Raw genomic sequence first — 13375 nt, 5'->3', positions numbered from 1 at the left:
CTGGCAGCAGCAGAAACACAACAACCAGCAGCTCCCAGAAACATAAAAGCTCCTTAGGCACAGAGTGTGCCTGTGTGTACATGACTCTCACCTTTTCGGCAGGCAACTAGCTGAGGCAGTTTCCCATGGGTCAGATCATGGCGAAGGTTCACAATCCAAATTGGGATGTTCATCTTAGAAAGAACCACACAATTATTACATGAGGCATTGCATTTAATTGCAGCCAGACATGCAGGCAAACAGCCACCCAGGTGAGACAGAGCTCAGAAGAGAGTAAAAAAAAACCTCCCCATGGCCAGAGATATTCTCCTATGCATATCTCCTTCCTGCATATCTCTGCCTCATCAACTCTTCAGTGCATTACAAGCCTCAGCTGATGGTACCATCTCCCACACCTTCACCTCACCATTTCTTTCTGCTACTTTTCTTGTGACTTTAAAGGGACACAATCACCTTGAAATCTAGTCAGAGTTAGAAGTAACTTCAGATCATACACCAGCCCCAAGTACCAGTTTATTTTTATACTCATTTACATATTTATTTTGTAAGTATTTTTCCTCTCCCCCAACACTTTGTTAGAGACCACCCCCAACAACGGGAAGGTCACCAACCAAGAGGAAAACAGTAAAACTGACTACACAAAATACACAGCAAGCAATTCTCCCCTCCCTCGTCTTTCCATTCTCAAGATTGAAGGTTACATGCAACAATGGCAGATAGAAGTATGGATTTACACTAGGGTCCCTTTAATTGGATAACTTACTCTTGTGAAATCTTTTGAGTCAATTCGTTTTAAAGACATTACAACATATTATATTCAACTCTGACTTCCCTTAAGAATAAGCTCTGACTAGGCAGGGAGTTGCGGATTTTGATGTTTGTTTAGGTAATGGAGACATTTTATTCTGTCCTTGAAAATTAAAGTGGTACAGAACCATGAAAGTTAAAGATCAAACAGACTTTGGCCCTGTGCACAAGGCAGGGTGTTGCCTACAGTATAGTCTCAGAACTGACCAGACAAGCATTTAACCGACTTTCATCCCTTCCCCTGGAAATTCTTCAATAAGAGGAAGGACATCACTGCCACAGGAGTTCTCTTGCCATTCATCTCAAGTTTCTTTTGCTTTAGTTTGATCCCATTACTACAGCTGGATCCTGAGGTTTTGTATTCAGGGTGAGGGGGAAGAAGATCCACTTCTCTCCTCTGAAGTGATCCACTTCAAAAGGAGACAGACCATGGTCACACCGGTGTTGCACAGGAGATTATTGCTGCATTAGCCTTTGCCCTTGAGTGAGATTTCAACACTGGCCTTAAATTCCAAAGGATTTTATAATGGCCCCTATCTAGCCACAGCTCAATATCCAAGAGACGCAAGTACATATTTTTTCAGGGGGAAGAAGAGGTGCTACATATGTTGCAGGGAAATCTTTACATCCAAAGCTGTGTTTCTTCATGGGACTAGGTTCCCCTTGCTCCTCAAACAATATTCATGAAAATAATTCTATTAACCAATCCTAATCTAACTTAAAATTCATACAAAACCAATGTTTTAGACAAACTACCCTGAGTTGCAATAACATTTCTTAATTGCTCAGATTAGGATGGATTTTGATTTAAACTAAAGCATTTTAAGTCACCCCACAGAAAACCTTGCTTTAAATCATCTTTTAGTTTATTTTTCTAAAGAAAGATTGACTTTCATTGGCTGATAACCATCAAAATGTTGATTTACAACTAAATATAATCTTTACACTAAATTTGGTGCTTCTCCTCCCCCCCCCTCTACGGAGCAGGCTACATCTTTCTCAAACACTAAATCCTTTTAGCTGGCAACAGCCAGGCAACAAGTGGCCAAACGTTTTAACATATAACAGAGAAACATCACTGACAATTAGACACCAACATGTATGTTGTCTACATGCACATGTAAACCAGCAAGGAACTCTTATTCAAAAGTACCTCTTTAGCTAATCGTCTCAGGGGAATGTTGACAATTTTCTGCTTCCGCTCTGTGATTAGATTCACAAACCTATGCAGAGGTTACAGACAAGAGAAGAGTATTTCAAAGATTAAAAACAGCTACCAGAAACCCTGACACTCAGGGGGAGAGTTAACCCACACATTCAAGGGGGATATTGCTATCAAGCAGCTACAAAATGGAATTGTGCCAGAGAATACTGCACTCCCCCAGAGTCTGTCCTTTTCCAACTGTACAAAGACCTTTAAGTCTTACCTCACAAGAGCCAGACCATACAAAAGGACCAGTTCATGAGATCTCATGTTGCCAGATGTATCCAAGATTTTACAGCGAATCAGATCTGCAGTGCAATCCACAGCTAAAGGCATTCTGTGCCCATACCTAGAGACAGGGGAAGCATAACAAGCATTCTTATACCATTCCCATTAAAAAGGGGGAAACGGCAAAAAGTTAATTGCCTTGAGGTCTTCCTGCTGGATTCACAGCCTAGTCCATGTAAAATACTCCTTCACTGCACCAATTCACTGAACAGTCTCCTCAGCAGGTCTCTGCTTATGAGCAGAATAAGAGATACTTTGCAAGTGCTGGATGGAGATGCACGGACACTCAGAGGCTGGACGAGCCAGGGCTCTCAGCACCCCCCACTCTACAAATTATTCCAGCACGCCGGGGCCGGAAGTGCAAGGCGCACTCAGCCAGGACGGGCAGAGCCGGACAGCCGGGGCTCCAGCCCGGCCCCGCCTGGGGCACTGTGGCTCCCCTGGGACAGCCCCTCCGCCGGCGCCCCCTCACCTGCTCCGCCAGCCCGACACCCGGTCCAGCGCGTCCCGCTGCAGCCGGCAGTCCCCGCAGTACAGCCCCACCATCACCTGGTCCCACTCGGCCTTGCTCCTCCAGGCCACCACGCTCCGCCGCGGCGGGCGCTTCCCGCGGGCCGGCGCTGCCGCCCGTCGCCCCGGCTCCGCGCGAGCCCCGCTCCCCGCCATGCCGCGCGCCCGGAGCCCAGCCTTTCCGCGGGGCCGTGGCCCCGGCCAATCAAAGCGGAGAGGGCTGTGAGCTTCCGCCCTCTTCCATTGGCTCCTCCAGCGAGCACGTGGCTGAGGGAGGGTCTTGCCGCGGGGGCGAGGATGCGGGCGCGTGCGTGCTCTTACCCGCTGGGTTGCTAGGGGACGCTCTGCGCCGGGCTGCTGCGGAGCACGCACGCGCCCGCATCCTCGCCCCCGCGGCAAGACCCTCCCTCAGCGCGGCCTCTCCCCGCACTTCCCCAGGGCTGCTGTCTGGTGTTTCCTTGGTCCCTCCCGCTACCCAGCCGGCTTCCTGGCCCAGTCTGTTATACCAGCTCCCACAGGGGCATCCCACTGCTAGCTGGATCACAGTCAGATAGCTTCATCTCCTGGCTCCAAGCCCCAAAGGACTCACGCACTTACCCTGGTTTGCTGGCCAGGGCCCAGCCCATACCCCTTTCTCTTCCCCTCCGCCCCCGTCTCGGCTACTTGGCTCCACTAGGGGTGTGGCACGTTGGCGGGGAGAACGGTGATGCTAGGCGGGTTGGGCCAGTGGCAACGCCAGGCAGCTTGGGGCACCCCTCCGTGCATCCCGTTTTCAGTTTAGAGAAATATGGTCATCCCAACTCTTTGGATTTCAAATGGGTGCCACAACAGTATATCAAGTTAATATAAATATAAATAATTATTTATATAAATATTGAAATAAATTTTAAGCTGAGTTTAAACAGAGCCTCAGGAGCTTCTGTTGACTCCACGGCCTCCCTTTATTCCACGTCTAGCAAAGTGGTAGGTCAGCATGGCTTGTTGAAAACAAACTACTTTGCAACACAATGAAAATTATCACATTTCTGTTTTCTTTCTTTTGCAGGGTAGTTGCACTTTCAACTGAATAAAATTAGCTCATGTGAAAGTGAAATTATTTTGCCTTGACAGAGGTGTAGATGTTTTACTTTATATCAGGTTAGACAATTCATCACATCTTTTAAATCCTAGTCTAGACAAAACCTAAAAATCGGACATGACACAAGGTGAGTGAGGTAATGTTTTATTGGACCAACTTCTGTTGGTGAGAGACAAGCTTTTGAGTGACACCGAGCTTACCTCAACCAAATATCTGTCTCATTCAGTGGTCTTCAATGAGTCAGTCCTCCTCAGGATCCTCAGTATGTGCTGTGGAGAGAGATGGCTTCCATTTATGAATAACAGTACTTACATAGCACTTTGCAGCTGTAAAACAGGGATAAGGCTTATCCCCCTGTTGAAAGGGTTTTCATATCTCAGACAAACAATGCAATATATGCCGAGTATTATTACTTTCAAAGGGTAAACATTAACATATTCTGCCTCACAACCCCCCTTCCCAGAGGTAGGTAATATTATCCCCATGCTATTACCCCGAAAAATGGATTTTGGAGTGCCCCAGAATAACCGGCCTATCAACACCTTAAGCTATCCCTCCAGAAGTATGGGTTTTCAGGGCACTTAAGGGAACACTGAAGGACATGGATATAACCTTCCAATAAATGATTGACACCAGCAGTATTCTTTCCAAAACAAAGTGTATTTTATTGATGTAACTAATAATCCCTTCTACAATGTAATCTAAAATAACCACTAATGATCTAAAACATAAATTAGACACAAATCTCTTATTGCAAATTAAAAAAGCATCTAAACTACAATAGCATGCAGTTTAAATTATTCTAAACAATGTGTTCTGCCACAGATGGTGGACAGCAAGTTCTTAATTTTATACTTTGTAATTTTCTTATGTAAAATTTAATTAAAATACACACACACACATGCACACTTCAAGCATACAAATACTAAAACTACACTAAACTATTATACTTAAAACTAAAAACTAGCAGGGTTATGTTATCTGCTAGTTATTAATGGTTGATGCTGACGCTTGAGCGGCTGATGCTGTTGCTGCTGTTGTCATCTTCAGTCAACTGCCAATTTAGAAAGCTTGGAATTCTCTCTCTCTCCGGCAGCTCTTCCTGCTCCTTTCCAGTAGTTCATCCTGCTGTTTCCTGACTGACTGCTGCCTCCTGATCCTCTGCCTTTTATGCTGTCCTGTCAGAACTGTTTTTTATACTGTCTATTTTAATCTCTACTGAGTATGCTCACTACTAGATATTACCTCATCCCTTAGCTACCAGAAGAAGCAAACTGACCTCTTCTCAACCTTATGTTTCACATGCTTATTGTCCAGCATTATCTCATTTGGCACATGCCTACTTGTGTTGTTTTACCTCAGAGCCATGATTACCTCATCTAACTTACTGCCCATGCTCCAGATCTAGGCAACTTCATGTCCATACCTCATTTTATGCTGAGTTCTGGTCATTTGACTTACAATGTCCAATGGTAAGTAACCTGCAACGTTCTGTGGTGAAATGATTTCTGCTTACTCCAGAGAGAAGCCAGAGACACAAAATGGAGGTTAAGACTGCAAAATGGAATTCAGAATTTCTTCAGTATCAATGCTACCCATATGGACACTGGGACCTAGAGAACCTAAGTGACTCCGGATCAGAGGTCAAGCACAATATGAACACAGTAGCATCACACAGAGGACACTGTAATGAGGAAAAGCCACTTCCTGGAATCCCTCCAGCACCTTGGCCATCACATCTGCTGAATGGTGCTTCCAGAGTGACACCAGCATGTCACTGGCTGCATTCTGGAATAGGTACTCCACTTCCTATGGCAGCAGAGAAACATTAATTCCCGCATTAGCATGTTCAAAGTGAGAGGTGTGGCTGTCCCCAGGAGGGAGGCCATTTCTGTTATAGTGCCCTGCCCCTAAATAAAGAAGAGAAACCACAGCGATGCCTCTGAGATCCAGATGGCCTTTCTTTGGAAGTGTGATCAGAGGGGCAGGGAGAGAGGCCTGGAACCCAACATGTCATTTGAAAATGGAATCACCCTTTTTGCAGCTGATGAGCCATGACAGTGTGATTACACCTTTGCAATACTGGGAATCAGATTCTGTATTCTGTATCAGAATCAGTATATGTCCATTGAAGTCAATGGAACTGTCACCATTTATATTAGATGAGGATCTGGGTCTAAGAATCTGTCTGAGTTTTTGCTCAGAACTTAACCCAAGCCCCAAAACCTCTTTGCTACTTGAAAACTTTTCCATGCTGCCTCTCCTCTTTGTGTCATGAACAAATACCAAAACACATCAAGGATCCTGTTGGTATTTCTGAGCCCCAGCTCATTTTAGAATTGTGAGAAGGCACTCACTGCCATACAAGAATGGCACTTTTCCTTTCTCGAGTAGCTGAAAGCACATGGCCTCACAATACACCAAGGAAACACACACACACACACACACACACACACACAATCTGGTGTGTCTCATCACAATAGCATTCGTTGGAGGAAAAGTTTGGAGAGCTATTTCCATAAATTAGGACTATTTAATTATTGAGCTTTGTGTGGTCTTTTTCAAATGTCTGTGTATATTTAATCTCTACATTTTGCTCTTACTGTGCTCTTTGTCCTATCTTCAGAAGCCAGGCTAAGGAACTTGTTAGCCAGGCTATGGTCAATGTGGCTGGAAGAGATGATCATGGTCTGTAGCGCTTAATAGATACGGAGTCTGTGTTTTGGGGATATCTGCAGAAATATAAGGCAAGTATGGATCTTAGGGGAGTTGATGTTTCAGAGGATACAAGCTAAACAAAGCCTTAAAGAAATATTGTAAGTGGGATTCACCCAAACTCAGTCATCTGGCTTGGTTACAGAGACAGAAGGAAAGGGCTAGAGTGAGTGACCCTAGTATACAGACTACAAAAATCCATTAAGTTCCTTCACCTATATGATCAAGTTCGTCTTTGTCTGGGCTCTCCTTCAGCTTCACCTGCTCTGACAGTATGGTTCTGTTTAAGGGAGAAGTGCTTCCACCTTCTCGGAGAGGAAACTGTTCTCTCACCATCAGCATTTGCCATAGAGTTTCCAGATTTCCTACAGACACAGATTCTTTTCATGCAGATGGGATCTTCCATGAGAATTTGTTTTTCTTGGGCATTTCCGGAAAGGCCTGCCCTTGATGGCTAAAGAGCATGTTTCATTTGCTGCAGGTTGGAAGAGCACTTTTTGAACATGAATCTCTCTCTGCTCCCTAGAGGTGAGTCTTTGAAAAAGGGAGCTTAGCCTGTAAAATAAGGAGCAAATGTATTCTGGCATTCTTTAAAATAAGGGATAGTTTGCACCGGATTCACATTATTCAAGATAGTGGTGTTTTGAAACTTTCTGCTTCGCAAAACATTTGTTCCTCTAATACCCAGGGCTGGTTAATACAACCCAGCCAAAATTGAAGACATATGGGACCATGGTTGTCCCTTCTGGCCTTAGAATTTTTGAATCTATTAATTTATGAAACTAGAGTTGGCTTTAATTGCTTGTGTGAATATTTCTGCTTCAGTAGAATATGATATGCTTTGTCTGAGGTTTACTTGGGGAGAGGAACCAGGATCTCTGTTCCCCCTTTCTGTCACAGCCTTCACGGAGTACATCACAGGTTCTCCCCTCCTGCTATATAACAGGAAACCTCCATCCACCACATCTGTAATTCCTCCAATCCTAAACACGCACAATCTCTGGATACATTTCCTATTCTGACTCTCACCCTATGGATCTAATGCCTCCTCTGCCAGTGGACAGAAATGGAAACCACAAAGTTCAATATATATTTTCTTTGGTTATTACCTGGGCCTAGTTATAAAGGTGCTTTATTATTAAACTCCACTCTTTTGTGCACAGAAAGTTTGGACTCTGGCAACTGCTAGGGCCAAGCTAAAAATCAATAAACTTCTATTCCCATAGAACCCAGTAAGAGGAAGAAAAGACTATCATCTAGAAGGTTTGTACGTCTGGAAAGATGGATTATCAGCTGAAAACATGTTTAATCATTCTCAACTATTTCAAAATCTGGAATCATTAGCATAGGAAAAATAACCAGTAAACCCTAAATGAAGATTTTATAACATCTAATCAGAAGATAGGCCACCAAAACAATAACAAAGAAATCATAGCTAGACCCATGACAGATTTAGACTGCAGTTTATTTAAACCTCTTTTGTGAAAAGGAATTTCAGGGGAAATTTTACATGTGTATTTTATATAGCCTGATGGGAGTATAGTAGAATTTGTATAGAGTTTTGAATTATATCTTCATGAGATTATTTCTGAGAGAACTACCAAGAGGACAAGTAGGGGGTGGAAGTGGAGCTGTATCACTTTCAAAATATTATGATTTATTTCTTGGGTAATGATTACTTAGTTTCATTTATTTTCAATAATGTAAATTCTGAGAGATTAGATAGCTATTGTCAGAATACACATACATTAGACAATCATTACATGAGACAAAAAATTTATATACATTTTGAAAGAAATGAATCCATTAGGGGCACCTCTAAGGGAAATAATCTTCATGGAAATAGTAGAACTTGTGTAGAATACCAAATTCTATCTTTGCTTTAGGTTATATCCATGGACATTCACCCATACTAGTCTGCAGAAAGATTAAATAATCTAATCTGCCTCAAAAGAACTTGGAAGATTGAAGCAGAAGGAGAACTGAAAGGTGAATACAGTCAAATCAAAATGGAACGTTGAGAAAACCCCAAATTCTCTCTGACACCATGGGTGGAATTTTGGGGGAAGGGAGGGGCGTTGTCCCTGGCTGGGTAGGGTTATCATATATTTGGGTTTTCCCAGACGTTGCTTCTTTTTAGGTAATCTGCTGTCCATCTGGGCAGACTTTTCAAAAAAGAGGCAATGTCTGGGATTTTTCCTTGGGGAGCAGACAGTGCAGCCTCGATTGGTCCCTCCCCTGCATCTGCAACTTATTGGTCCTTTCCCTGTAGCAGCAGCTGCTGGATCCTGCCCACCCTGGCTGAGCCTGCCCAGTAAGTGCAGAGATGTCAAGGGTTGGCAGTCCTTAAGAACAAGATTTACAGCCCCGAAGAGGGAGATTCAAGCCCAAAGAGTAAGACTTTCCAGGTTGTGTGTTAGGTCATTGCTTAAGACAGGGACTCTCATCTTTCATCCTTGGTGACATCCAATAGTCCATTTTTAATCTTATCACCACTTAATAGTTTGTTTCAAAATGTACACTACTTAATATTGCATACAAAACACTTAAATGGCCTAATTCATACTAACGTCTAGGGCATGTGAGAATTCTATATGCAAGGCAAACCAAGGAATTTTTAATAAAAATTATTTTCTGGTTGAAACAAAAACCTGGATGGTTGGAGACTCCTTAGAGTTAATAACCCCTGGTTTAGGGACACAGTCAGTGGACAGAACAAGAGAAATTTTTTTTAATGTTTTTATATAAACCTAACAAAAAAGGAACTTTTATCAATATGTTTATTTTGCATAGCACCTTGTCATAGTTATCATCCATTTGAAAAACACTTTACGTCACAAATATTATTTGGTTTGTATATTATTGCTCAGATTACATTTACAGCAAACTAAAATAATCAGATTCCAAAATAAATGCAAAATAAAATTAAATGATTAATAACACAACTGAACAATACATTATATGAATGTAAAAATAAAATAATTAAATTAAATTAGTTAATTAGAAGCTAACAAACCATAGATAAAGGATTCAGATTCCACATTTCTTTTAATATCTAATTGGGTTTCACATTTTATTCGCATGCTTTATTGTATTGCCAAGTGGCCCCCTTTGCTGTGTTTATAAAAAAAATTGGTGGCTCATGCTTGAAACATGTTTCAGAATTTGCCAGTTTCACTTGGGGCTCGACTAGGGAGATCAACACTGCTGCAATAGATGCAGCAGGTGTTGATTTAGTGGGTCTAGTGAAGACCCATTAAATCAACCGCAGAGCGCCCTCCAGTGGACTCCGGTACTCCAGCTCCCCGAGAAGAGTAAGGTAAGTCAAGCAGAGAGCATCTCCCTTTGATGCAGCGCAGTGAAGACACTGGGGTGAGTCGACCTAAGCTACATCAAATCCAGCTATGTGAATAACGTAGCTGGAATAGCGTAACTTAGGTTGACTTATCCCAGTAGTGAAGACAACCCCTTGGATAATAGAGGACAGTGTTTTCCCCCCTAGTCCAAGGTCTGAATAGTGTCCTATTCTTTTGAACGAGACTGAACGCTCTTCTGCATTTGAATGAGGTAAAACTAAGACAAGCCTAGCAATCCTGGACAGTAATAGGAACTTTGAGAAAGGGCTTTTGACATTGCTAAGATATGCCCACATAGTGTCCACCTTGTATGGCACAGCAGTGTTTTCTCTGTCAGTTTGTAGTGCTGCCTCAACTGTACACACTGAGTGATATCTGATTTCTGCATTAACTGGTAATGAACCAACTCCTCTTGAACCTCCCTATCTCAGTTGTGGAGAGATTGAACATGTACTGGTATCTGTCAGCAAAGTGCTCAATGTGTCTTTTCAAAAGTGCAGTTTTCCTTACTATCAAAGTTTACAAATGCTGCCATCTTTAACATTTCATCATTCAAAGGTAGCTTCTCACATGTATACTTGGCTACACTCGAATGCTCTGGCTGCACAAAAGAACTTCTGTTTTTCAAGAGGAGTAATATCCCCCTGCTTTTCCAACTTCCAACCTGTTTTGTGACCAAGCCTACAAACAGATGTGTCTGGAAGCTGATTGTCCGAATTAACAAAGTCTACATCTGTAAGTGAGACAGCATATTTTTGATCATTTGCATGTGAGTAAACTTTCCTAGCAGTTTCCTCACAAAAGTAGAAAGCACACCATCTATCATGTAAACACAAGGATCTTCCCTCTGCAGAAACTTGTTAGTGGTGCATCCGATGAAGTGAGCTGTAGCTCACGAAAGCTTATACTCAAATAAATTTGTTAGTCTCTAAGGTGCCACAAGTACTCCTTTTCTTTTTGCGGATACAGACTAACACAGCTGCTACTCTGAAACCTGCATCTGTGAAGACACTGCTCTGCTATTTGTGTGGTGTATTTTACTTTCCAGATGATGAGTTACATCTTTTTCTCTTTGATGGCTATAGGACTGCTCCCAGCGACACCAGAGGCGGAGCTAGGGGAGGTTTGCGGGAGCTATAGTCACCCTAAAATTTGCTTTAGTCCCCCTCCCCAATCCCCTAGCCACCCTTCCCAGCACAAAGGTCAAATATTATGCAGAAGTATGGGTGATATGGCATGGCATTGACACCCTGACTTCTCAGCTGCTGCTGGCGGCATCGCTGCCTTCAGAGCTGGGATCCTGGCCAGAAGCCGCTGCTCTCCGGCTGTCCAGTTCTGAAGACAGAGAGGAGAGAATGGTGGCTGCTGGCTGGGCACCCAGCTCTGAAGGCAGTACTGCCACCAGCAGCAGTGCAGAAGTAAGGGTGGCATGTTACCCTCACACATGTAGTCTTCAGGGTTACCACAGTACACAAGCTTGGAAAGCAGCTTTAGAACAAGTGAGATAAGCTCAGGAATATGAGTATGAGATAACATGCTAATGAGTGAGTATCACACCCAATGAGTGAGTCTTGACATGTCTGGAAGGATCTCTAGGCCGGTCTGCCTGCCCTGCTGTGGGACCTCAGAGCGCGGCCGGTAGGGGTGACAGGGCCAGGCCCTGACTCCCCACCCTGGGAAGAGGGAGAGGCCCGCAGGGAGGCACTGACTGACTGCATCATAGACCTGTGCCAGCCAACCTACCACCGTGACAGGGAGTGCAACGCTTCTCCCCAGTACAGGTAACCCCCCCAATGCCCCCTTCCACTTCCTCCCCCCTCGGGTTGTGGGCTCCTGCATATTAGCCACCCTGTGGCCCTGGTTAAATGCCCCCCCGGGTTCCTGTGCAAAAATTAACACCCCCACTCTCCTCTCAGGGCCAGGATAAAAACCATGGGCACAGGTTCCCAACTGCTTTGATCCATGGAGCCCCACTCCTCCCTCAAAGCTAATAACATAACCTTCTTTCTCAAAAATTTTTACATACTGGTTAAGTTTTCCATTATATCCTCTCTGTTTGCTAAATTTGCTGTTGTTGCCTGTACTTTAAGATAATTTAACAGAGTTAATTTTTTTTGACTCAGGTTTCCCTCCCTTCCAAGGCTGCTCGCATCCCTCCTCCTCCCGCCTCTCCTCACTTCTGCTTTGTTTTTGTTTTAAAAGTTAAAAGTTTTACTTATTACAGAAAACTCTATTGCTAAAAAGATGAAGCAACTAAAAATAAAACAAATCAAGAAACAAAGAGAAAATAAGGTAAATGTTTAAGCCCAATGAATTAATTATTTTAACCCTTCAGGAATGTAACAGCTGGAAATACTCCTAACTTTCTTGAAGATACAGTTGCCAAGCAACAGAAATGTTAACTTTACTTCTAATCCTAACCACTAACTAATAAGAAATATGGGCTTTTCTTATTTCCATTTAATAGCATTTTTACAATAAAAGTAATATAAAGTAATGGAAAATGCCTTAAGTTACTAAATTAATGCAGCAAAGGGGAAATAATTTAATATGGATTTTTATCAGTCCTTATTAAAAGTTTTTAATAAAAAGATAACTTGCTTATTTAAATGTTTAATTATTTTGTTTGTCTGCCTTTTTAAAATGCATTGTTTTAATAATTTTGAGCTCTTAGTGCCTTATCTTGTAGTTATGATTGTAATTCTGGTGCCATTTGTTTTTAATTGTAAGTTTGTCCTGTATGTTATGTATTTTGTCCTGCATTGTATGTTGTGTGTGTGTGTGTGTGTCACGTGGCTACTTTTTTGTTTTTATTTTGTTGCAACAAAAGTCGATTTTATACTTTTTTAATATAACTGTTACCACACTATTTTAATATTATGGTTGAAGTGTAACCCATACCACCAATTAATTGGGGTTTTTTTGCAAAGCTCAAAAAGGCCTCAGTTATAAATATATGTACATATATTTTTGCCTCAATAAATAATACAATTGCAAACAAAAAGAATTCTCTTTTATTAATCACAGGCTTTTTATTTAAAGGAAAATGTAAGGGGAAACAGCAATATTAATGTAAAGGTAATAGTAGCAAAATGTCAGTTTCTTGTTTTTTTTATAAACTTGATTGCGCCTTTATTAAATATTAAAATATAGTTAAAAGAATGTTATAGCAAAAATGGTAAAAAAATATAAAAAACCATATACTATGTCTGGTTATGTTGCAAAATGTTAACACTAACCAAACAATTTCAACAGGTTTCCCAGTGTCATAAAAGTTTAGTACCCTCAAAGTGTTTGCATAGACCTGCATTTAAAATTCAGTTTGGTTTAATGTTTATACTCTTTTCTTCTATGTTATGTTAAAGGGAAGTAGTTGTTAAAGTTTGTGCTTCTAAATAGTTAACAAAAGTGGAATTG

The 13375-nt window shown here is 42.1% G+C and overlaps 1 protein-coding gene across 1 annotated transcript in view; it reads right to left on the bottom strand.

The window, feature by feature from the left end:
* Window positions 1-2967, bottom strand: part of LAS1L (LAS1 like ribosome biogenesis factor) — a 47115-nt gene extending 44148 nt beyond the window's left edge. Inside the window, exons 1-4 of the mRNA XM_077827255.1 lie at window positions 2772-2967; window positions 2235-2360; window positions 1961-2030; window positions 92-173 (exon numbers count right to left, since the gene is read on the bottom strand). Coding sequence (XP_077683381.1) covers window positions 92-173; window positions 1961-2030; window positions 2235-2360; window positions 2772-2965 — 472 coding nt within the window. The 5' untranslated portion in view covers window positions 2966-2967. The remainder of the gene's footprint in view (window positions 1-91; window positions 174-1960; window positions 2031-2234; window positions 2361-2771) is intronic.
* Between the last annotated feature and the right edge of the window lie 10408 nt (window positions 2968-13375).

This window comes from Eretmochelys imbricata, chromosome 9 (genome assembly GCF_965152235.1).
Source record: "Eretmochelys imbricata isolate rEreImb1 chromosome 9, rEreImb1.hap1, whole genome shotgun sequence".
In the NCBI taxonomy this organism is placed as follows: domain Eukaryota; kingdom Metazoa; phylum Chordata; order Testudines; family Cheloniidae; genus Eretmochelys; species Eretmochelys imbricata.
The sequence above is the reverse complement of the archived record's forward strand: the minus strand, read 5'-3'. Positions and strand labels throughout refer to the sequence as shown.